The sequence below is a fragment of the Lissotriton vulgaris genome, chromosome 1_1 (assembly GCF_964263255.1).
Source record: "Lissotriton vulgaris chromosome 1_1, aLisVul1.2, whole genome shotgun sequence".
Lineage (NCBI taxonomy): Eukaryota > Metazoa > Chordata > Amphibia > Caudata > Salamandridae > Lissotriton > Lissotriton vulgaris.
This window is the reverse complement of record NC_141685.1, coordinates 1,563,061,481-1,563,085,845: the sequence shown is the minus strand read 5'-3', so window position 1 is coordinate 1,563,085,845 and position 24,365 is coordinate 1,563,061,481. Positions and strand designations below refer to the sequence as shown.

At 47.7% G+C, this 24,365-nt stretch overlaps 1 protein-coding gene across 3 annotated transcripts in view; it reads left to right on the top strand.

Annotated features, from left to right (window-relative positions):
* The window catches only part of LOC147750815 (uncharacterized), a 702,597-nt gene that overhangs the window by 68,322 nt on the left and 609,910 nt on the right, over positions 1-24,365 (top strand). For all 3 annotated transcript variants that reach the window (XM_086937011.1, XM_086937002.1, XM_086937022.1), the window contains exon 4: positions 18,187-18,320. In XM_086937011.1, the coding sequence (XP_086793137.1) occupies positions 18,187-18,320 (134 nt within the window). The remainder of the gene's footprint in view (positions 1-18,186; positions 18,321-24,365) is intronic.

The window sequence follows — 24,365 nt, the reverse complement described above, 5'->3', positions numbered from 1 at the left end:
GTCGTACCTGACTGATTTGCAGAAGGCCTCTTTATTGAGATAAGAGAGAAAGTTTGGATGCTCACATAACCAGAGAAGAAATAGTGTTAGCGATAAGGGCGTTGAAGATAGCTAAGGCCCCAAGAGGGGATGGCCTGCTGGCTGAAATTTACCAACCCAGGGTGTGGGAATGGCAGACTGCTTGCTGGATATTCACAAAGAAGGATACGGAAGGGGGAGGCCTCCAGCCTCTGTAAGGGAGCCGCTCATTGTTATGTAGCCCAAACCAGTTAAGAATGATTCAGAGGTGACATTCGATCATCCCACTGTTGATGCTCAATGACAATGTAAACATTCTTAGTAAAATATTGGCATCTTGACTGCTACAGCGCTTGTCACAGTTGGTACACGAAGACCGGTCCGGAGAAACTCACTGACTCACCTGTCCTGCTGCTAGACGGGAGGGAGGGGGGTGTCTACGTCGGTCACGGTCACGGTGGCGGCCAGCGCTCAGCTCCATGCGTGTAGGCAGGGGAAGGGGAATAAAATTCAATTATGGCGGACCCCAACCCAACCGGTGGACACGTGTCGCCTCACCTCTCATCCTCCTGCTGCTTGCCAGTCACGCGCACTTAGGGCCCAATGCGCATGCGGAATCAATCTGAGAAGAAGAATGACATCATCCGCGATCGCCTGTACGCGGGGGTCGGGTCTTAGAGGCGCGCTGACGCAGCAGAGGAGGAGATAGAGCGCACTACGCACAGACACCTCTTACAGTCCTCCTGATTGAGCAGAAAAGTTAGCGTTGGTGTACTTGCACGTACGTTGCGGTTGCAACGTCGTTTACTTTCGCTGAAAGTCTGCACTGTTGACAGCACACACTGCTGCTGCATGCCTTGGTGTCACCCCAGTGGGATGGTGACACCCGGTGCGGGCCGCACCCCCCGCACCCCCATAGTGACGCCGCTGCCATTTCCTGATCATCACTAATATTGCCATAAACGGTGCATAGTGTCAATTTATTTTCCCCTTTATTATAGCAACACTCAGTTATCACATATCGTCCAAATTTATCTGCAATTGAGCGTGAGAACTGAATCCCTCCTCCTTTTGCCAAGATGGCTACCCCTTTTGTACGAGACCCCTGTGAAGTAGCGGAGATAAGTCTATATCCAAGTGTTTTCAAGAGATATTGTTGTGATCCCTCAATGTGAGTCTCCTGGAGACATATAATATCTGCTGCAGCTAGTCTGAACCCTTCTGCCACTTTCTGCCTTTTTTTAATATCATTCAGGCCGCATATATTCAATGAAATTATTTTCAATTTAGCCATCTAGATCTTTTAAGGTTACCAAATATATCAGATACCAGCCCTGGGCCCAACCTTTCCTCATCACCCTCCATTTCCCTCTTCCCCTGTATATATTTGTGCTCCTTGTGATGGATCCGATTCCTGTCCCCAGCCTCCCTCTCCCCCTAAGGACCCATTGACCTGTCCCCCCCCCCCCGTCCCTACACCGCCCACCCCCCCACCATCTAGTGAGACTGCCTGGCTCCCTTGGAACCAGGTTGTGGTCATCGAGTGATTCGTTGGTAGCTTGTGTCGCCGCGTCCTGACCCCTGTTACTATGTGAGTTTCGGGGAGATGTGTTTTTTAGACTTTACATTATCTTATCTTCATTTTATACAGACATAACATCTGTCTATATAACATTAGATATCCCCCTCCCTCCTAAATTCTCAAGGTGTCTTATTCCTGATGCCGCGGTTATCTGGTTAACAGATATTTAGTAATAGCCTATATTTGGGGGGTTTTTCCCCCTCCATTTTTTGTTTTTTCTTTTTTGTAGTTTTTACTTTTTGTAGTAATCTCCTCGAGGATAAGTTTGTGCTTGAATTTCACTAGTAAAGCTTCTAGTGCCACCATTATAGATAATTTTTAGTCTTGCAGGGTTCTGTAAAAATACAGTCGCTCCCAGCTGTTCAAAAGGATCAAAGAGTTGTCGCATTCTCCATCGTCTTTCCACTGTCGCGTGGGCAAAGTCTGGTCTGCTAAAACACTTATATCCTTTGTTTTCTTTCTTATGGGTTGGGCGTGCCAGATCATATATGGCTTCACGTAGAAGGAAATTGCCAAAATACACCAACATTGCTCTTGGGTACTTTTCTGATGAATGTGATCGTTTATTGAGGGTTAGAGGAAAGCGATTGGCCCGCTGGATTTCTTTGTCCCAGTCCCAGGTGGTGAGTTCCGGGAAAGATTCTTTAAACAGCGATATCATGTAGCCCCTGGAGTCGTTCCCCTCGATTCCCTCCGGAATTCCCAAGAGGCGTAGGTTATTTCTCCTAGCCCGATTTTCTTGATCTTCCACTTACTTCATCAGGTCTCGCACAATTCCTTCATGTTCTTTTCCCTGCTTCTGTAATCTGGATACATCCTTTTCAAGGCTCTCTGTCCGTAACTCAACCGAAGCCATTCTATCTGATATTTCCAGGTATGTTTGTCCCACCTTATTGATTGCTCCTTGAAGTTTCTTATTATCAAGTTTCACAACTTCCTGGAATTTCATAATAGAGTTAAATACATCGCCCAGGGAAGGTTCAGATTGACCCCCCATCTCAACGACCAATGATGTATCTTGTACAGGTGGATTCCTGTGGCGACGCTCCATCCGTTCAGTGTTACTTCCTTGATCAGTGGTATCTTATTATGTCTCTTTAGTCTTCTTTTCTTTTTATCTTGTCTTTTCTTTGCACTATTGTCTTTTGAAGAATCCTCCACTTTTTTTGAGTTAGAGTAAGAATTGGAGTCAGAGGATTCTAAGTTCTCAGGCTGTATCTGTTCCTGACTTAATCCATGTGGTTCGCTTGAAGTGGACATCCCCGTCTCATATACTTCAGACTCTGATGGTGACTCTGATTCTATTTCAGATCCATTTGGCAATAAAGTTATATTGTCAGGATTTCCCTCGAGGCTTCGATATGGATCAATCCCTTCTGACTCTACTACGTTTGGGTTGAGAGTCTTTTGGTAATTTCCAGTGCCGGGTGTTTGACCGCGCTGTGAAATTATCACGAACAGCACCATGCACAGCAAAAGCGGGCGCTGCTTCCTTTCTGCCACCCAAGTAGATTTTCTACTCGAGAAACAGCTTTCTATATGCAAATAAACTGTTTCTCACCACGAGCAGTCGCAAGCATACACAGCCACTCTCATTGAATCCGACTTCCCGCGTTGAGGAATCTGTCAGGGAGGTTGATTTCCCACGCTCGCCAACTTGATGTTGACAAGCGTAAATGAGAAAATGTGGCCGGGAGGTACATTTTCCTTGCTTGCGCTCGCCAACTTGATGTTGACGAGCGCGAGCAAGGAAAAAACCCTGCTATGCGGAGCAGAGTTTTTCAGAACTCTGCGAGCTCCATGTAATGCGGAGTGTGGAAAATTCTGCAAACTCCACAAGCGGAGAGGATTTCACCCCCCCCCCCCCCCCCCCTAGGCTTAATGTTAACTAAAACACATTCAAACAATCATTATTTTCTATTTATTACACATGTGCTGACCCACACATGGTGTTACAGTAATAAGGTAGGCAAGACCTATAGAAAAATTGTGCGAAAAAGAATAAGAAGGCTTGAATAAACCTAAAGCAGGAGCAAGATCTTTAGAATTGCCCCCATCAAGTGTTCTATGTTTGTAAATATGGTAATGGAAGAGAAAATTACTCCCTTGTAAAAAACAGCTCTGTTATTAAAGTTCTGTGAGGTGGAGCATAAAGTGGAAGCTGCGAATAGATTCTGGATTACAAAATGAGGACTTCACCTTTCATTTTGATAGTCCGACATATTAATGGAGGTTTCTGTCGGTTGTTCAAAGCTTACCTTTTTCATGCCCATCTTCCGGTTTTTGCCACCCCCCCAGCCCCAAAAATCTATTTTGTTTGTACTATTACTGCATCATTGAGAAATATTAACTTCTTCTCAGATCACTAGAAAGAATGCAACTAATTTTGATGTTTAATGAGAACTTTTACATTGCAGCTCTTGGCTTTTTGTTTTTATGATATTTACCTCTTGTAAATCTCAGCAAATCACTCGAGGGATTTTATGGTGCTACAGATGAGCAGAGCTAGGAAACATCAAATCCTATGAAATAGGGAACCGATCTGCTCAGAAAGATAGACCTCCATATTCTCCTAATTTCGGTTAAATTGGTCTGTGGTCTAAATTCCAAAGAAAACTATTTCCATAAGTACCCAATCTGGCCCTCCTAAAACAATGAACTTGTGGATACTGATCATTTGCTGACCTTAGATTTTGTCATGGGGCACACCAAGTTGGGTGTCCCTAAAACAGCTTTAGTGCCTGAACGGTAGCCTAGCGTACACCTGTCTGCTGGAATAACAGCATCCAACTTTGGACGCCGTTATTCTAGCAGAGCGGTTTACGCTATGCTACTGTTTATAGAATGAATTAGAGGGGTTCTGCCCTCTTGCCTTCATTCGGAAAATAGGGAATTCGCCTTCTTTGTTGACCAGTGATTTTGTGAAGTGTATCACTAGTTGCTGAGACACAGATGACTTTTGAGCTCTCTATGTGTATGAAATAAAAGTTTCAGGTCCATTAACTTTGATCCTAGCTGCTCATGGTTATCTTTAGAGTTGTTCCTAAGTTGACTCTACCCTGGGTTTCTCGTCCAGTATCCCCCGTGTCTGATTCTTATTCATCTTGCGCCCTGAGAAAGGTGTTACCATTACCTTGGGTACACCAAAATGCGAATATATGATGTTACTTAGCAAACCATTACTTCACAAGTTTTCACTACGATGTTTTTACATCGCAAATATCATTACAATGCAAGATTTAACTGCGCATGCTTATAGTTAGAAAATACATTTAAAACTACTAAATATGCATTTACTTCGCAGTATATTACCAAGTATGCAACTTCTACGCATTTTTTACTCTTTTACACTTACCCTCATACATTAAATTACCCTACACTACCCCAAACCCTAAAACACTACTCCCTACACGTCCTACCCCCTTCCCCCAGTCATGTTCCTACAATCTTACACTACCCTGCAGGACCCCTGACACTACCTTAACCCTACACAAACACCACACCACACCACACCACTACCCTAAACCCTAAAGCACAACCCTACACTAAACAAACACCACAACACTACTCTAAACCCAAAATCACTACCCCCTGCAGGATCCTCCCCCTTTCCTGGTTCTGCACACTACCGTCAAACACTATCCTGCTCGCCCCCATCACTTCCCTAAACCCTAAAACACTACCCTACACTACACCAACACCACAACACTACCCTAAACCCAAATACACTACTCTACACTACATAAACACAACCCTAAAACCTAAAAGACAACCCCCTTCATGACCACTACCCTAAACCCAAATACACTACATAAACACAACCCTAAAACCTAAAAGACAACCCCCTGCACGACCACTACACTAAACCCAAATACACTAATCTACACTACATAAACACAACCCTAAAACATAAAAGACAACCCCCTGCACAACACCATAAACTACACTGCCCCACTTACATCACTCTCCTCCTGGTGGCTACTCGCTTCACCGTGATTCCTCTCTTCTCCTGCTTCAGGCGTATTCAGAGCTGCACGTCGTTGTTTGGAAATGGAAACGCCTCCTTTTCCAAACAACGATGTGAATAGTCAGCAAAGTAATTGGCTTTGCGAAGTAACGGTACATGCGAAATAGAAGAATGCAAACTTAAATCATGCAAAGTAAAAGATCCTGCTAAGTAAAAAATGCGTAGTAATGGTAAGTTGTATTAGTAGCCTCGAAGCAATGGTAGATTACCCCAAAAAGCATATCAGTATTTACAGTGGATTGGAACACAAGGACCAGACTACCTGATTAATTCAATCATTCATGTATCAAGTGATCCAATATATAATACAGAATCTAGGGTCTATGTATAACATGCATCTGAAATAAGTTTGTCAATGAACAGAATTAGGATCCTGATTTTGGTCCATGTTGTGTCTTATATATCAATACTGCCTGATTTTATTGAGTTTGCATTGTATATCCATTTAATGACTGATGTATGTGATTTGAATGGTATATATACATTGTGATTGATAGTCTGACTGTATTCTTTTGGACTCTCCAGGGTGCATGTACATTGTTATGAGTATTGCTATTGTTGTGTTGGTATTTGAATAGATATTGTATATACCTAGTTCTTGGTGAATGTACCATAAGAATCATTGAATATTTTGAAAAAATATGATGTATACATTTTTGTTACAAACTTGGTGTGAGATTTTTTCATGTATTGAATAACTGGTCTCAATTGCGACTTATAGCACTTTGAAAATATTGATGAGTTATCTAGGTCGTTTCTTGATTTAGGCTCTCTTTAAGAATATTTGAAAGATTCGCCTTGGCTATTTCCTCAATACTAGAAACAATTTTGACTCCCAAGTACCTCATGACATCTTTAGTTTGATAGGGACCCCTTTGATAGGGACCCCTTGGCAGGTTCCAAGTCATAATTTCAGTTTTTCCTGCATTCACTTCGTAGCCAGACACTCTGCCAAAGTCTTCTGCTAACCTAATGACTTGGGGAAAAGATGTATCTAAATCTGACAATAAGATTAAAATATCGTCCGCGTACAGGGCTACCTTTCTCTCCCATGTGCCGCTCTTGAATGGTATTATGGCTTGCTCCTCCCTAATACTCTGAGCAAATGGCTCTATGTACAGACCGAAGAGGAGGGGAGGGGAGAGGGAGGGCAGCCCTGTCTCATTCCTCTCTTAATGCTAAAAGGCTTTGTCAGATTACCGTTTACTATTAGCCTTGGTGACGGGTCACTGTATAGGAGTTTAATGGTTTGACAAAACTTTGGGCCAAAATTCAGTTTCTCCAAAACTGCAACTAGATAATTCCAGTTAACTCTGTCGAATGCTTTTGTTGCATCGAGCGTCATGGCCGCCAACGGGAGGGCAAAGCTGGAAGAGAAATCTATTGCACCTATCAAATTGTGCGTGAGATCGAAAAGGTTTCTACCTTTTTAAAAACCCCTTCTGATCTATATGTAACAGATCTCCTGCCACTGCTCCTAGTCTGTCAGCCAGAATTCTCGTTAAAACTTTATAATCAGAATTAAGGAGCGAAATGGGTATATGCAACTCTCAATTTGTAGAGGATTTACCCGGTTTCAAAATCAAAGTGATATTTGCTTCTTCCCATGAAGAAGGAGGTTTAACCCCCTCTACTAGGACTTTATTAAAGAGTGTAGTCATATAGAATTATGGCTTCACCCATAGATCTATAGACTTTCACTGGAAGGCCATCCGATCCTGCTGCTATCCCATTTTTACAAGATGAGAGTGCCTTTCTAACCTCCTGCTGCGTAATTTCTACCTCCAAATTTTGCCTCTCAGTAGATGTCAGAACTGGAAGATGGATTAAGTTTAACCAGTCTCTGGCGGCAGATTTATCTATGCCGTTGTCTTCATCATATAAGTCCTTAAAATAAGTGTGGAAAGCATCTCTTATTTTATCCTCATTAGTTGATATTCTGTTGGAGTCTGCATCTTCTATCTCCTTAATCAAATTGTGTACCCTATCTGATTTGGCCTTCCAGGCTAATAACCTGCCAGCCCCCTCACCATACTCCAAATGAGCTAGCTTACTGACCACCCATCTGCTGAAGATTCTAGCCTGAACTGTGCTTTCAAGAAGCACTTCCAGAGATTCCAGTTTATCAATTGATTTTTGAATTTGCTCCTGATCTACCTCTTCAATTATGTTTTTCTCAACCTCTTTCATTTGACCCTCTATTTGTGAAATGTTCTCTCTATACTTCCTTTTTTTATATGAGGTCCTATTCGTAGCCAATCCCCTCAGGAAGGCTTTTAGAGTGTCCCAGACCACAGTGATATTGCCGAACCAATACTGATATCTAAGAAGGATTTAATTTCCTGGGACAAGAAAGTAAAACCCTCTTTATCTAGAAGAATAGTTCGATCAAATGACCAGACTCTTTGTTGGGGTTTCGCTCCAAGATCCCATTCCATCCAGACAGCTGCATGATCCGAAAGGTGGGTAGTCAGATAGCCTATATCTTTAATACAGCTTCTTAAATCATTACTAATTAAAATATAGTATATCCTAGACTTGTGTCTATATTTTTTGTTATAAAAAGACACTCCCAATTGGGTACCAGACCTCTCCCTCCAGATATCAACTAACGCATTTTGCCTCATCATAGATTTAAAAAAAGTTCTAGATTTAGACTGGGATATTAGCTCTACTATTTGGTGATTTATACCACTGAGGATTTAAAACTATATTAAAATCCCCAGCAAAATTGTCTTATCAGGAAGCCCCAATAAATGTAGAAAGATAGTTTTTAAAGTTGAAGGGTCATACTGATTAGGACCGTAATAGGTGTATTTTCTGCTAAAATCATTGCTATAATCCATCTGCTACTTGAGGCCATCTTCATATCTTGAACAATAACATTAGCTTGCCTTTTAATTATTATAGCAACCCCCTGATGTTAGATGACTGACCAGAACAGAGACAATGTTTCATCCACCTGAGCTTTCAACATATTTCAATAACTTCCTTTTTAATAAGGTGGGTTTCCTGCAGGATAATTATTTGTGCGGGTGAATCCCTCAAATATTGCAAAATTCTCTCTCTCTCCTATTTTTGACTCTGAGGCCATTTACATTCCACGATACATTGGAGCGCTTTCATGGGAAACTAGGAGAACCACAGTTTGACCCTACCCCATCCTGTACAGAATATGCTCCTGACCAGCAGCAGTGACGAAATAAAACAAGGCTTAATAGGACCAAAAGACCAACGAGGATTACTTTTTTTTCTATTTTACCCTTCTGCTCGCTCCCCTGTGCTCCCTCCACCTCCCTCCTTAAGCCTACCCACCCCCTTGGAGAGCCCGACCCCTATTTACCTGGAGAATCCAGGTCTGCGGGCCGGTAGCTCCTTCTCTTCCTTATTTCTATTTAAAAAATTTTTAATTGTGACAGTGCTTGTGTATGTGTAAAGACATAAAATTTAATTCATATATGTACCTGGTATATACCGAGAATATCTACATCTAGTGCGGTGCAATGGTGCCTATCCGTCCCCTTCATAATCTTGACCTAAATTTAGCAGGTAGCTACCTACTATGCATGATTTTATCGTAATACTAAAGATGATTATTTAAGATTTTCTAGCAGGTCATCTGCCTCCTGCACTGTTCGCACATTGAGCCTCTTATTATTTACCATAATCCTCAATTGAGCCGGGAATCTGAGTTGAACCACAGCCCCCAATTTTTTAAAGTCTTCCATTCTCCTCCCCAGCTCCCACTGGCGATCCAGAGTGGCACGCAAGAGATCTGACCTAATCTCAAAATTGAAGTCTCTTGATTTCAGAGACTTCAATTTAAGAACCGCCGTTAGAATATTTTCTTTTATTTCAAAGGTGAGAAAATTGATCAAGATCTTCCTCTGCTTTGTACGATTAGGATTTTTCCTGTAAGGGCCTCTGTGTATCCTCGGGATATCTTGTCTCCATTCCTCTTCCGATATGTCAATCTGGACTACCTCCTTGATAAGAGTTATAATGAAGGATTTTAGGTCCTCCCCTTCTTTACCGTCTGGCACCTTCAAGAGGCGCAGATTATTGCGCCTAGAAATTTTTTCCAGTTACTCCACTCGGTCTCTGAGTGCAGCTTCCTCTTTTCTAAGTGAGATGATATCATCTTTAGCTGCTCCCAGGTTTGTCGTAAGTTCTTCCACCGAGTTTTCTAGAGCCCCTGTCCTGGAATTCCAAATATCCATCTTTTTCTCTAGGGTTTCGCAGAAAAGTCTGATGTCCCCCTGAATTGCCTCTGAAGTTGCAAACCCCTTTTTAATGTCAGATGCCATAGTGAGGAATAAGGATTCTAGCCCAGTGCCTGGGGGAAAAACATCACTCCCATCCGCCCCCGTTGCCGTATTTACATCTACCCCTCTGCCAACAGTAACAACTTCATCACTTCCACCTGTGGAGGGATTTTCCAAACTTGTAATCTCATTGACTTCAGAGGCTCCTAGAACCTCTGGCTCCTTCGCCTGAGGGAGTTTGTCTACCTGCAGTTTACTCTGTGGTTGTGGCGGCTGTTGTTTCTTGTGTGAATTGTGGTTTTCTTACCCTGCTTCCCTCTCTGTTTATCCATTTTTACAGGGTCCCTCTTTCTTGCGTTGGAACGATTGAGGAAGAAGTCTGAAATAAATCTTAATAATTATTAAAAACACAGTTAAGGGGCGTGGCCAAGATGGCGGTGTGAGCGGCCGTGCTTTGCTGAGCTCCCGCCGCCAGCCGCCGATTTAACGCTTTGCATCGCATCCCTCCCGGCCCCGGATGCCCTCCCGAGGGGTCTAAACTCATCGCTGGCGTAGCGGTAACCCGGGGGCCAGTATCAAGCACCGGAGGCGCCTGGGTGCTGCCGATTCTCCTCGGCCTAGGCGCGGCCTGCTGGGGCCTGGGAGGATCGGAGCGGCGAGAGCGAGGCCGCGCAGCCGGCACTGCGGTACCCCAGGCGGGCGGCGACTGTGGCTGCAGGTCCGGCCCGCGCGACTGTGCGCGAGGCCCTCCGCAAATCCTCAGCGGGGGCTTCTGCGGACCTGCTGTCTTTCTCGGAGGCACCGGCAGCTTGGTGGGAGCCGCGGAGCCGTGGCTGGAGCTTCCGGCGGGGGACGGCTGGGACAGGATCAGCGGTCCCAGTGACCAGACGGAGGCCTGAGGTGAGGAGCGGGGGTTGACCGGGCGGCCCCCCCGTACTGTGTGAGCTAGCAGCTGCGGTGGAGTGGCGGCGGAGAGTGTCCTGGGACAGAGCCGGCATCCCCGACACAGCGCAACCCGCCTGGAGCCTTCCCTGCCCCCAGCCATGGTCGACGGGCCCTGAGGGCCGCCATTTTGTGGAGGGTGAGGCGGCAACCCACAGGGTGCTTTGCAGGCCCCAGCCCCCAGCTGTTCCCCCTTGGGCGGCTTGCAGTGCTGGACCACCCGGGCGACTTTGTTCCTGTGATGGACTGGTGACCCGGGGGAGTGTCGGGTCCTGTGCACACCCCAGCCCTGGTGAAGAGCGGTACACCGCGGAGACCCCCTGGTGCACAGCGGACAGGGGCTGCACGGAGGAAACCTCGTGGGGGTCCGGCGGCGCTGCGAGCTCTGTGGCCTGCAGTAGACCCAGACCTCTCCTGGACATTGGCCGCGGTCGCCGCCTCGTGGCTTCTTGAGCTCTACAGGGCACGGGCCGCCATTTGGTGAGGTGTGTTGTCGCGGCCTGGACCACCGGACTAGCCTGGCCCTGTCCTCTGCTCTCTCCCTTGGGCCAAGCAAACGGGTGGCACCGTTGCGGCATAGTCCCTGTCGCCGAACGCTGTTTTGGACACGGTGACGGGACCTGTATACACCCCGGCGGAGCCGTTGTCCTGTCTGGAGATAGTCATCACGTGGGACTAGTACCGCCACCTGTGGGGGTGTGAGTGTGAGGAGCCAGTGGACCACGCGCCGGCACTGCCGAACTTGGATCTAGCGGTGGTGACGTATTGACGCCCTGGTCCCGGCTGGCTCCGTTGGCAGGCCTGAGGGGCATGGCGGCTGGACGGGTGCGCAAGGAAAGAACCATTAAGGACCTGCTCGCTCCTACCGTGATGGGGAAGAAGGCCGACATTCAAGCCGCTGGACAACAGGCCACACCTGCCAAAACGGCAGCCGGTTCGCCGGGCGCGGGCCCTCGGAGCACGGATTAACCCGTCACTAGGTCCTTCTTAGAGTCCCTTTTTAGCGGTCTGAGGGAGGATCTCCAACTCCTTAAGACAGAGCTGAAAGATGAGCTTCGGGAACTGCGTCGGGACACGGATGCCATTGGGGAGAGAGTGGCGGACCTCGAAACGAAAAGCGATGTTCAGGATGTGGAGATGGAAGCGCTCCAGCAGGAAATCATCCGCATCCACGACCAACAGGTGGACTTGCAATCGCACGTCGAGGACCTGGAGAATCGGTCCCGAAGGCATAATATCCGGATCCGAGGGGTGAAACTTACCCCAGACACTGCGGACCTCTTCCAGTTCACCCAAGGCCTTTTCAATCACATCCTGGGCCGGCCAGCAGACTCAGCGATACGTCTGGACAGAGCACATCGGACGGGGCCGCCCAGGGCCTCCAATGCCCTACCAGCAGACATTTTAGTGTGCGTCCAGGACTTTCACACCAAGGAAGAAGTCCTCAACAAGGCACGGCAGATGGGATCCATCACCTATGGCGATCATTCCCCGACACTCTTTCAGGATCTAGCCGCCATCACTCTGGAGAAGCGCAGGTCTTTCAAACCAGTCACTGCCGAACTGAGGCGCCTTGGTATCACATACAGCTGGGGGCATCCATTCCGCCTGGTGTTTAAATGGGACAACAAAGTGCACCAGCTGCGGTCCCTTAGAGAGGCGTGCCAGCTGCTGAGCATTGAGGAGCCGGAGTCGGAGGGAGACTCGCGCCCTGGGACTGGTCCGGAGAGCGGCTCTACCAACAAATGGCGGCAGCAGAAACGGCGGCGCAGGCCGCGTCGCCTGCCCCCGGAGGAGATCCAGGAGGGGCAGAGAGCAGCGGTTGAGACGGCAACGCTGGAGTTGGCTGCGACAGACAACGGCTGATGGGGGGGCCTCGGGGCTCCGGGCCCCTGGGATTGGGCATGACTGCATCGGCGGTTGGCGACGGGGGGGAACTCGACAGACTCGGACACATTCCCCTGCTTTCCCCAATCATCTGTGAGAGATGATGGACAGTGATGTACTTTTCTGGCACTTTGCCTTATGGTTTTCAGTTTGGGGACGTTGGGGGGGGACGGGGAGAGGGTGGAGGGTGACTGGAGGTTTGCATGGGGGTAGGGTAAGGGTAGTTTTGGTTGTGGGTTGGCGAGGGAGGGGTTCCAGGTCCAGGGTGTTCCGAAGTGACAGGATACTGGGCATTCCAGGTTGCAAGTGGCAGGCCACAGTTGGGCATGACTCGGCACGAACCGGGAGCCCGGTCGGGGAGGGATTGTATGCACTAAAGGTCAGCATGGGTGATCGGGGGAGGGAGGTGCGGATGATGATCTATGGCCTCTACTGAAGTGCGCATCCTCTCGCTGAACGTGCGAGGTCTCAACAACCCTGTCAAACGTCGGGCGGTACTGTTGTGCCTCGAGCACACTCAAGCAGACATCTGTCTCCTCCAAGAGACGCACTTATTGCAGAAAGATTGCATACGCATGAAAGCACACAACTTTCCACACCAGTTTGTTTCGTCCGCACCACACAAGAAAGCTGGGGTTGCCATATTATTGGCGAGAAGGTTCCGGGGTCGGGTTCTGAGACAGGGAGCGGAAATCAAGGGGAGGCTCTTATCGTACCACTTTTCACTGGGGGGGTCAGATTTCACGGTCTGTTCGGCCTATGCCCCTAACGAGGGACAAGAAAAATTCTTTCATGACGCGCTTAACATGCTGGCGGCCTCGGCAGACAGACATATCCTACTAGGAGGGGACCTTAACCTAGTGTTCGACACCACCCTGGATAGGTCAGCGCAGCGCTCTTCACAGGCTGGGTCCTTGTCTGAGGGAGGGCTGGCAAGACTGAAAGAGCTGGGCATGGTGGATCTTTGGCGCAGCTTCCATCCTGGCGCCAGGGCTTACTCATACTTCTCGAACGCGCACCGCACTTACGCCAGGCTGGACTACTTTTTGGCCTCTACCTCCTTACATACCCTGACCTCCACTGTGGAAATAGGAGTAGCGTCCCTTTCCGACCATGCTCCCCTGTTGGCGACTTTCCTCTTCCCTCCAGTGCAGCGTCCTCCCCGGTGCTGGCGCCTTCGGGACACACTGCTGCATCGCAAAGAGGTCCCGGTGAAAATAATAGGCGCAATCCACGATTACCTGCTACACAACACCACTGCGGACACCTCCCCGACCACACACTGGGCGGCATTGAAGGCAGTCCTTAGGGGGGAATTCATAGCCTTAGCTGCGGCAGAGAACAAAGCGCGAGCGGAGAAAAGGGATGAGCTGACTCAGAAAGTTAGGGAACTGGAGGGCATGCACCAAAGGACTTGCGCCCCAAGGATCTGGAGGCAGCTGACCCTGGCGCGGAAACAATTGAGTGCGTTGGACCAAGACAGGGCGGAATTTGCGGCCCTAAGGGTGCGCCACATGTATTACACGGGGGGGATAGATGCGGGCGCCTCTTGGGACGGGCACTCAGGGAGAAGCGTCAGCGTCAGGCAGTGCAGGAAATCCGAACGGCCGGAGGTAGCCTGGCCACGGAGGATAGGGAAATCGCGACCGCTGGATCTGGCAGCGGGCGATGCCTTTCTGGACTCTGCCCAACTACCGGTGCTTACCACAGACCAGGCGGCGGCCTTAGAAGGCGACATACGACCCGAAGAGGTCATATCAGACATCTCCCGGCTCCGGCTGGGGAAAGCCCCAGGGCCGGACGGCTTCACGGCCCTCTTTTATAAAAAAATTTGCGTACAGGTGGTGCCACTGCTTACCACTCTATTCAATCATCTCTCGGAACCGGGAGCGATCACGGAGGATTTGCTAGATGCCACCATTTCCGTGATCCCTAAACCGGGGAAGGACAAAACGAGCTGCGCGGCATATTGGCCCATCTCGCTTATCAATATAGACTTGAAGCTCTATACAAGTATCCTCGCCACGAGACTCAGCCCGCTGATGCTGAGACTGATTGACCCGGACCAGACGGGGTTTATTCTGGAACGCCAAACCATTGACAACACCAAACGGGCATTACACCTTATAGAAAAGGCCACGCGCACGGAGGGGGAATATATGCTACTGTCATCAACGCAGAGAAGGCCTTCGACCACGTCCATTGTCCGTACCTTGAGCGGGTTTTGACACGGGCCGGATTAGGTGACCGTTTCCGCGCATGGGTGCTCAACTGCTACTCAAGGCCCTCGGCGACAGTACGGGTCAATGGGTACTCGTCGCCCCGCTTCCCTATAGAACGTGGCACTCGCCAGGGATGCCCCCTCTCCCCCTTATTATTTGCCTTATATATGGAGCCACTGGCCCAAGTAATACGACTTACCCCGAAGATTCGCGGCATCAAGATGGGGGCCTTTGAACATACCATCAGTCTATACGCGGACGATGTCCTGTTGTCCCTCTCCTCCCCTCGTGCGTCCCTCCCAGCCTGTGTGGCGATCCATGACACCTTCGCGGAGGTGGCTGGTTTTAAGGTTAACCTCAGCAAATCCGTGGCGCTTGACCTCTCCCTGGAGGCGTCCACGAAGACATTTTTACAGGGCCTCTTCCCCCTTCCCATGGGCATCAGAAGCTGTCCCCTATTTGGGTGTCCAACTGGCACATACCCTGCAGGGCACGGTCCGCCTTAACTATGCGAAACTTAGACATATGATTCGATCGGAGTTGGGTAGGTGGAAACACCTTCCGCTGTCTCGGCTTGGTAAGGTGGCAGCGAATAAAATGACGATCCTGCCGCAAATATTGTACTTATTCAGAGCTGTCCCCATGCGACCGCCGGAGGGATGGATTCGTCAAACCCAAGCTGAATTGGCCAACTTCATATGGAATGGGCGGCGCCCGCGCATGAAACTTCGCTTGGCAATGCTGCCTCCTGAACAAGGAGGATTGGGCCTCCCGGACTTGTTACTATACTACCAAGCGGCACAGTTACGAACGCTCGTGGAGTGGAGCAAATGGGAGTCGGAGAAGCACTGGCTCTTCCAAGACCAGGCAGTGGCGGGGCACACTCTGCAGGAGGTGTCTTTCCTGCGGCAGCGCCATGGACCCCCGAATCTCTATGCTTCCTTCATTACGAGGACGCCTCTGGAGGTGTGGGATCAGGTGAGCCTACCACATGAGCTAACGTCCTTCCCATCCCCGCTGACACCTCTAGTGTCCAACCCGGACTTGGTCCTGGCATGGACGTAGTGGCTTTTGCGAAATGGGGCCCTGCGGGTTGTAAAGTGTTGTCCCACATCTATGCTAAGGAGGGAGCCATCCCCTTTGATGCCTTCCGCCGGGAATTTGGTCTGCCGGAAGAGGAGCGTCTTCGCTACTTCCAGGTGCGACACTGGGCGCTCCACCCCACCATTAGAGCCGGGGCTGAACGCAGACTCGGCGACTACGAATACTGGCTGCTCTCAAGGAAAAATGACCGCGGCTTGATATCGGATCTATACCGCATGCTGTTGGGCAGATACACACATATACACACTGCAGGAAGGGCGAGGTGGGAGAGGGACCTGTGGCGCACGCTGAGCAATAAGGAGTGGGAAGGCATTTGTTATAGGGCCCATCATTCTGCGCACCACATGGGATTAACAGACACTCTCACTAAACTGGCCACATACTGGTACTATACCCCTGAGAAACTTCACGAGATGGACCACACACAAGACGCGCTCTGCTGGCGGGGCTGCGGGCAGAGGGGTACACTGGTACACCTGTTGTGGGACTTTTCACACCTGCAGGGTTATTAGCACCAGGTGCTAGACGAAATAGATCTGCACTTAGACACCACCATTCCGAGGTTCCCCGCATATGTGCTGCTGGGCTCTCCCAATCCCATCACTTACCCCCTGCGCTCCCACAGAGGAAGGCTGATAGCTATAGCCTTGGGATCGGCGACACAAAATATTCTCACTTATTGGCGCACTACACATGTTCCCACTTTTCAGGGCTGGCTGCACCGTCTCTGGTACGTCTTGGGGATGGAGAAATTGTCACTGATTGCTAAAGGGGAGGGCGACAAATATCCAGAATTGTGGCAACCCTTCTTAACGCTGCTGGCTTCTGAATTTAGAGAAGTGATCTGCCCCAGATACCTACGCCTGTTGCGGCTGTCACAGTCGGCTGCTACAAACACCGAGGCATGAGGGACCACTGTTACGAGGTAGGGAAATGGACCTGGAACATGGGTGGGGGGTGGGTAGGATGGGGGGTGGCAGGGACGGGGTCATTTCGTTTGGTTGTCGTTCTTTTCTCCCTTTTTTGGACATTACTAAGCTGCCTCGATGCGGACCTGACTGCAGGAGCCATTACCTTGATGTGGTGCCCCACTACTCCGAGTAACCGCCAATGGAGCTCTGAAAATGCTCTAATACCACTTGGACTTCAGGCCAGGGTCCGCAACAAGCATATGTCCAAGCGCTTTTCTCTCCCCTTTCCCTGTTTTGACCTGTTACTAAAAGCTGTGTTGACACTGGCTGGGCTTAATGTTGACGCCACGCCAGTTTGTGAAGCATATTGGTATGATACACTGACTCTGCAGCGCAATAAACAAAGTTTATACATAAAAACACAGTTAAATACTGATCTGAATATTGATCACCCTCTCTCAAGCTCCATAAAACAAGGTATAGGAATTTGGCGGTATGAAGGTAATCCTTCCTGACTCCACCAATCTGTCCTTTCATTTTCTGCCACCCTCCCCTGAAGTTACAGGTGCACAGACAGCACAGGTGGAGTCATCTCACTTTTACACACAGCTGGGCACAAATCTATGATCCTTGAAATGGAAGGATGCCTGGTCTCAGAAATCAAACCAAATCCAGCAACATTCTACTTACCCAACCACCTGTAAATAAGCACCAAATTATCCCACTCCTGGGATATATAATCTTTATAGAGACATCAGCTGGGTGTACCAGTTAACTTGAAATATGGATTTGTAGCTGAGACAATACAATCAGACGTCGATAGTACTAGAAAACGCAATAAAATGGCTGCTTAATCTCAGAGACCCTCTTCAATCATGGGAAGATAATCTAGAAGTTATAAGCCAGAATATGGTTTTGAACCTGAGGCCTAATTTACTTTGAGGGCATTCCGAACTGTGTGGTGCTGTGAGGCCAGTGAGGTCAAATAGACTGGGTTTGCCAATCACTAGTGGTTACAATGAGCAATTCTATATTTAGGACTGGTAAGGATATCCTGGTATACATGTTCTTGTTGAGTCCTGGAAAAGTTCTGCAAACTGTCCAAACAATCCTTGTTCAACCCCCACTAGTCCCAGGAAATATTATTATAGATCTACAGTAAGCTTTGCAGAAATACTTCTGGATTGACTAGATATTTTAAATCTTATTTTTTTTCCCAACCCACTAGCTATCTGGCTGTTGACCACATCATAATCCGTGAGCTGAAGAACAGCACAATTGGTTTGCTACAACTAGACGGAACTCATACTATTGAATTGATGCACAATAATATCTCCAGCCTTTGGATTCTGAACACTAGTTGTAAGTATCTTGACATTTTGAGAGTGGGATTATCTTCTGAAGTCAATGTATGTTTGTTGTACTTGTTTTAACTACATCTGTTTGGTAGCCAGTGTTCTCTTTTGTGAGCCCTTGCTGAAACTCATAGAACAACATTTATTTACTCATTTATATGTGGTAGTGCAGGCCCAGAGAGTTTCAGACTACTTTACAGAGTATAGATGGTTAAAGAAAAATAACATTAAAGGTTGATCACTGGCTATTTCCTGCAGTAGGAAATATGAAAGAAGATATAATTGTACCAGAGTACAAGACACGTGTATGGTAGGACATGACTTGTGTGGTAGGAAATGATTCGTAAGAATAGCATAGAATTCAGGTCGTGCCTCTTCCCCCCCCCCCCCCACATACCTAACCTCCATCAAGAGGCACTGAATAAGGCACCCCCCCCCTAAAGCAGGACCTCAGAACCATCGTAGTCCTCCACAAATCTAAGAAAGCGCCAGACGAGTTCTCATCCTTCCGACCCCTCCCCTTATCAATTCTGAAGTCAAGATCTACTGCCAAGATTGTGGTAAATTGCATTCTACCACTCATCACGACCATTATTCTCCTCAATCAATGCAGGTTCATGCCTCTACACAGTACATGTAACTGCATTCACTGAATGCACACTGATAACAAATCCTTGATCGACCAGTTGACTGCTCCCCCTAAGTTGCTCTACTGGGGATCCAGGACCACGTGGGAGGCCCTAGGTCCTGGAAAGCAGCCTATGCCCCCAGGCAGGTTGACTGAAGAAAGGCAATGGACTATCCTATGAAACTAGAGGAACCTGTATACCCAGCAAGGGGTTGTCCCCATCAGCACCGTAGGATCTGGGGAAGATGGTGGGAGTACACATTATTCTTGTGCCTTGAGATTCTGTCCACATGGCCTGTCACCTTGCCACCTGTTAATTGGCCTAAATGTGGTGCTCTCAAAGTGTTTATTTGCACCTTTCTTTTTACTTTGTTCTTTCATTCCTTCATCGCTGTATGTTCCACCGGTTGTGTAAACTCAATAGAATCTGTTTATTAAAAACAAAGGCATAGTTGTATAAAACACATTCTACAGGTTGTGCACCTCTGATTAACGAACAGGGCGCACGTTGTCACAAAGGGATTCTCTTTTAGCTGGAAGGTCTTTGTGGGTTGTCTCCCTCAGTCTTGTAGTGTTAGTCATATTTGCAGGTGTTGTTGGAACAAAAGTCTTTTCATTTTGTTTTTGAAGACTAGGTCAGAGGGGTTTGTTCTGATGGCAAGTGGAAAGGAATTCTGTAGTTTGAGTACACTCCCAGGTAGGACTGCTTCCGGGTTATTACTTTTTTGTAGATCAGGTATTCAAGCAAAATCCCACAGAAAAGGAGTACTGAGAGATTATTTATTTTTAGTTTGACCTGCCAAAACCCCTACCAAAAGTAATATAGATTGACTTTGGAAATAAATAAACTGGAAATTAAATCATGAGCCTGGCTATGCTATACAATGCAATGCAATATATTTAAAGAAGATAAATGCAGATTGATCATCATACCTGGGGCCATATTATGGAAAGTGCCCCAAAGGTGCAACAGGCATTTGCACCCACTTTGAGCGCCCGCTGGGCACTTTAGCATTACAGAAAGAGCTACAGGCACTTGTGCAGACCTTTCTTTAATGCAGATAGCGCTATCACCAGAGGGAGTTCCCTCATTTGCATGGCAAATAAGGGAATCCCTTTGCTTCTGCTCTGATGCCGTGTTATAGATGTGGGCGCAGAGACAAAGAAGCTGTCAGGAGGCGCACTGTTAGTGGGGCTCCTGTTGGCGGCCCTTGGAGGGGAAAAAGGGGGTCCTATTGACGCCCTAGACACCACCTTGCAGGCAGGTGCAGTTACTCACTGCACCTGCCTGCAAACTTTTCTACCCTCTTAAAAGTGCGGGCAGGTTGCCACACCCACAGTGAAACATGGAGCTGTGGCTTCAAAGCCGCTCCATTTTTCAATTGAATCCGCTGCAGGGAAAGTATCCCCTATGTGTAATAGGGCCCCAAATGTTTAATTTTTTTTAGATTTTTTTCTGTTAAATGATACAATATGGTTGGCGGTTATACAGGTCAAAGTCTGGTGCAGTGTGCTTTGGAGGGCCTGAAAACACATAGCATGACGTTTTTGAGACTATGTTTCTCAGGATATAGTCTTCCATCCAGTGAGCAAATGTGGTATATGTGTGGAGTACAACTTGAGCACTAAAACAGTGCTGTACAGTTTTCATCATAGTTGAACAGATTTTACAAAATTAGGCACAGATATATTTAGTGGTTTGCTTGCAGGTGTTAGTTCTCTGAGGCAAGTGTTTCGTGATAACCCATGGACGAGATACATGGTTAGCCTATGGACTCCACCCTCGATTTTCCCTAATCTCTTTGCCTTGCATCTTTGGGTTTGGAGGCTCTTGCAAGGGTCAGGGACAGGGGATAGAGGCTGGTCTGGGTTGGGGGATACCAGAGTAAAGACTGAGTCGCGTTGGATGGGCCATATGTGTCTCCAATTTTCCCTAGCATGTCTCCCTTTGCCCACCTTGGGTGTTCTCACTACCGGTTGCTCTCTGATTCCTCGTGTACATCACTGCTTCTCTGTCAGAGATCACCCCCACTCCTCAGTTCATCCTACCTCAGCTCACCATTTACCTGGGTACAGAAGAGATGTCTGCTTTTGACAGCCAGTTGCTTTTTCAACTTTGCTGTCCTTTCTGTCCTACTGCTGGGTGTGGTGGTTTGATGTCATTCAGACATTTCTTTAAGACGCTGTCCTCCACCTTCACCCATTTTCTAGCCTAGGGTTTACTCCTTCATTGAGCTTGGTCTGGAGGTTATTGCTTTCTTTTGTGAGCCCAATGAAAGCTGGTTTCTGTCCTGTATTTGCTACTTTAGAGTTAAGTTTAAAGGGTGTTGTGAACATTTTTCTTGGGCTGCGTTTGTTCGTGCCTGGGTTCGAAAGTTACAGAATTGGAGACTTCCTGTTTTCCTTACCTTTTCAGAGATTAGGTGTTGGTGCGCTAACCACCTTCCTTGGGTGGAAAAACGGATAAAGTCACTTGATGCAGGAACGGTGTAAGCATTCTCATCGTTCCAGGCAACAAAGAATGGTGTTTCTTGGAGTGTCCTGCATACACGCAATGTCAAATTTTTCAGGCCTTTTGTAGTAAGATCCCAACCACTAGGTGATGCTGTTTCACTACTGTCTTGTCTCACCTAATGGAGGGGCAATACTTTCCAACAAGGAGTGCATCCACATTCATAAACACACAATGGTGTCTCCTGTCCTAGCATCCTTGCACGTCACCGAGGGTAGCCGGAGTTGGTAGCTGTCGTGACCCGACAGATAGGCCGACAGGACAGGAGGGCACTAGGACCCTGTGGGTCATGAGGGAGGTGACCAGGTCACCGGACACCACATCTGGTTAGGGACAGGAAGGACAGACTGACCAGGACAGCAAGCAGAGCGGACGTGCCTGCAACCAGCTGCGACCATATATAATAAAAGAAGTATACCAAACCAACCTGTGTCTCTCCGATTGGTGTATCCAGGAACTGAGGTGGGGACACAACTGGTGACGAATGTGGGATCGAAATCCAGCATGCAGAAATCGCGATTGGAAACCAGGAGCCCACCCTGGATCGCGTCGTGGTTAAGAGGAAGAGGGAAGAGTGAAGCGCCATCCAAGCGTCTGCAGCGACGTGGAAGCCCACCCCGATCGCCGCGAACGAAGAAGGAACTGATCGGGTAGGAGCCAGCACAAAAGAGCGAGAGCTTCAAAGAACTGTAAAAGCCAGCGCGAGCTCACGCGAGAGTCTTGGCGGCCATATTGGGGCCAGGCGCGAGAGCCAATGAGAAGGAAGATCAGCACGGTGGCCATCTTTAAGTCAGGCGAGCGAGATTTCGAACGCGAAATCTCGCGAGAAGAGCGGCGGCCATTTTAAAAAAAGGACATAACGAAAAAAAACATAGTAATCAACAAGGCGGCCATATTAAAGCCAGGCAAAAAAAAACTAAAAACAAGCAAAATACTTGAAAAACAGAGTAAAGAAAACAAAAGGGACTAAGAAAGCACAGAAGAGGCTGAATAAAGCCAAATAAAGAAGTAAAAAGAAGATATAAAAAGGAAAAAGAGCACAAAAGAAGAAAAGACAAAGAAAGTGGAAAGAAAGAAAGAAACAGTAAAAGAATAAAGAAAAAAGACAAAGAAAAGAAAAACAATAAGGAAAGGAGAGACAAAGACCCCACAAAGGGAAAGTGAAAGAAAAGAAGAAGATAAGAGGAAAGCAACAAAAGGAATAAGAAAACAACATACAAAGCAGCGACAGAACAAAAAGAGGAAAGAACATAGGAACACAAGAAGGCAAGAATGGCAGACCCAAAGCAAGCGCACAATACAGAAGGCCTCTGCCGTTCAACTTATCGGAGCCACAAATAGGAATCAGGTGGGAAAAGTGGATCAGACGGTTTGAAAGATACATGGAAGCGACAGATGTAACAGACGGAAAGAGATTAGAATTACTACTGAACTTAGCAGGGGATGATGTCGAATAACTTCTGGTGACACTGCCTACCGAAGAAACAAAGACATATGAGAAATTAAAGAAATGCCTAACGGCCAAATTTGACCCATAACGGAATGTTGACTTCGAACGATATACATTCACTATTGCGTGCCAACAAGTCGACGAAACGCTAGATGACTTCGCAACAAGGCTGAGAAAACTGGTGACACATTGTGAGTTCGACAAATTCGATAACGAACAAGCAATAAGGTTACGAATCATAGAAGGCTGTCGTGACACAGGCTTCAGGGCAAGAATACTAAAAGAATTGGAAAACATCTTGTCACTAGCGAGAGCAGAGGCGAGAGCAACGGAACATGCCAAGGAAATGGAAAGAGGGAAGAACGTCTAAATCGAAAACGCACACCTCATGACAAACAAATATCGCACAGGCCGGTGGAAGAATGACTGGAGGGAGCAAAAAGAGAGGAGACAACCTGAAGGAACATGCTACAGGTGCGAAATGGAATTTCCACACACAGGCCCATGCCCAGCGTTTGGCCAGACATGCAGAAGATGTAATGGAAGAAATCACTACGCCAGCATGTGCCAAGGCGTACAATTCAGAGATGACAGAGAAAGAACAGGAAGACAACAAGAGTCCACAACAAGACACGTCAGGTATGTTGACAGAGAAAGGAGAAATTAATCACGAGGGTCAGGCGAAGAAGAGGAAGAAGAAAGAGTGGAAAGACTATACCACATGTCGGAGATTAACACAGAACTGAGTGGGGGGACAAAAAAGGAGAAACAACATACCGTACAGGCAGAAGCACCCAAGAAAAGACGGATTCGACAAAGATAGGATTAGGAGCACATGAAGCGGAATTTATACTGGATAGTGGTGCAACATGCAACGTCATGTGTGCATCAGAGTATGAGAAGATGGAAGCAAAGCCGACACAGAGTGTCCAAGGTTAAGATATTCACCTGGGGGTCAAAGAAAGAGGTAACAAACCTGGGAAAGTTCACAGAGGAACTGAGGTACAAAGACAAGAAGAACAAAGAGGACATCCATGTGCTGAAAGGCGACGTCCCAGGACCATGCCTGCTGAGCAATAGCACCACCCAAACAATGGGTCTCATAACAATGACATATGACAAAAACAAAAATGAAAGACGCACTGAGAGCAAACAAAGAGAAGGCGCAGGGACCAGAGAAAGAGGAAGAGAACGAAAAAGAACAACTGAAGGAACAAACAAAACAAAGAGCGGCCGGAGAAAGAGAGGAGCCAACAGAGATAGTGCCAGCTGGCCAAGGACATTGGACACACGGCAAGGAGCTAGAAGTACACGAAGAGAGGCTGGCAAGCGGAGAGCAGAAAGAGGACAACCGACTAACAGAAAAAAAAGCCGATGGCAGAGAACAGCGACCGAAAAGGAATGCAAGGAGACAAAGAGACTAAGTGACAAAACGTAGGAGTCAGAAACTGGAGAGACGGGT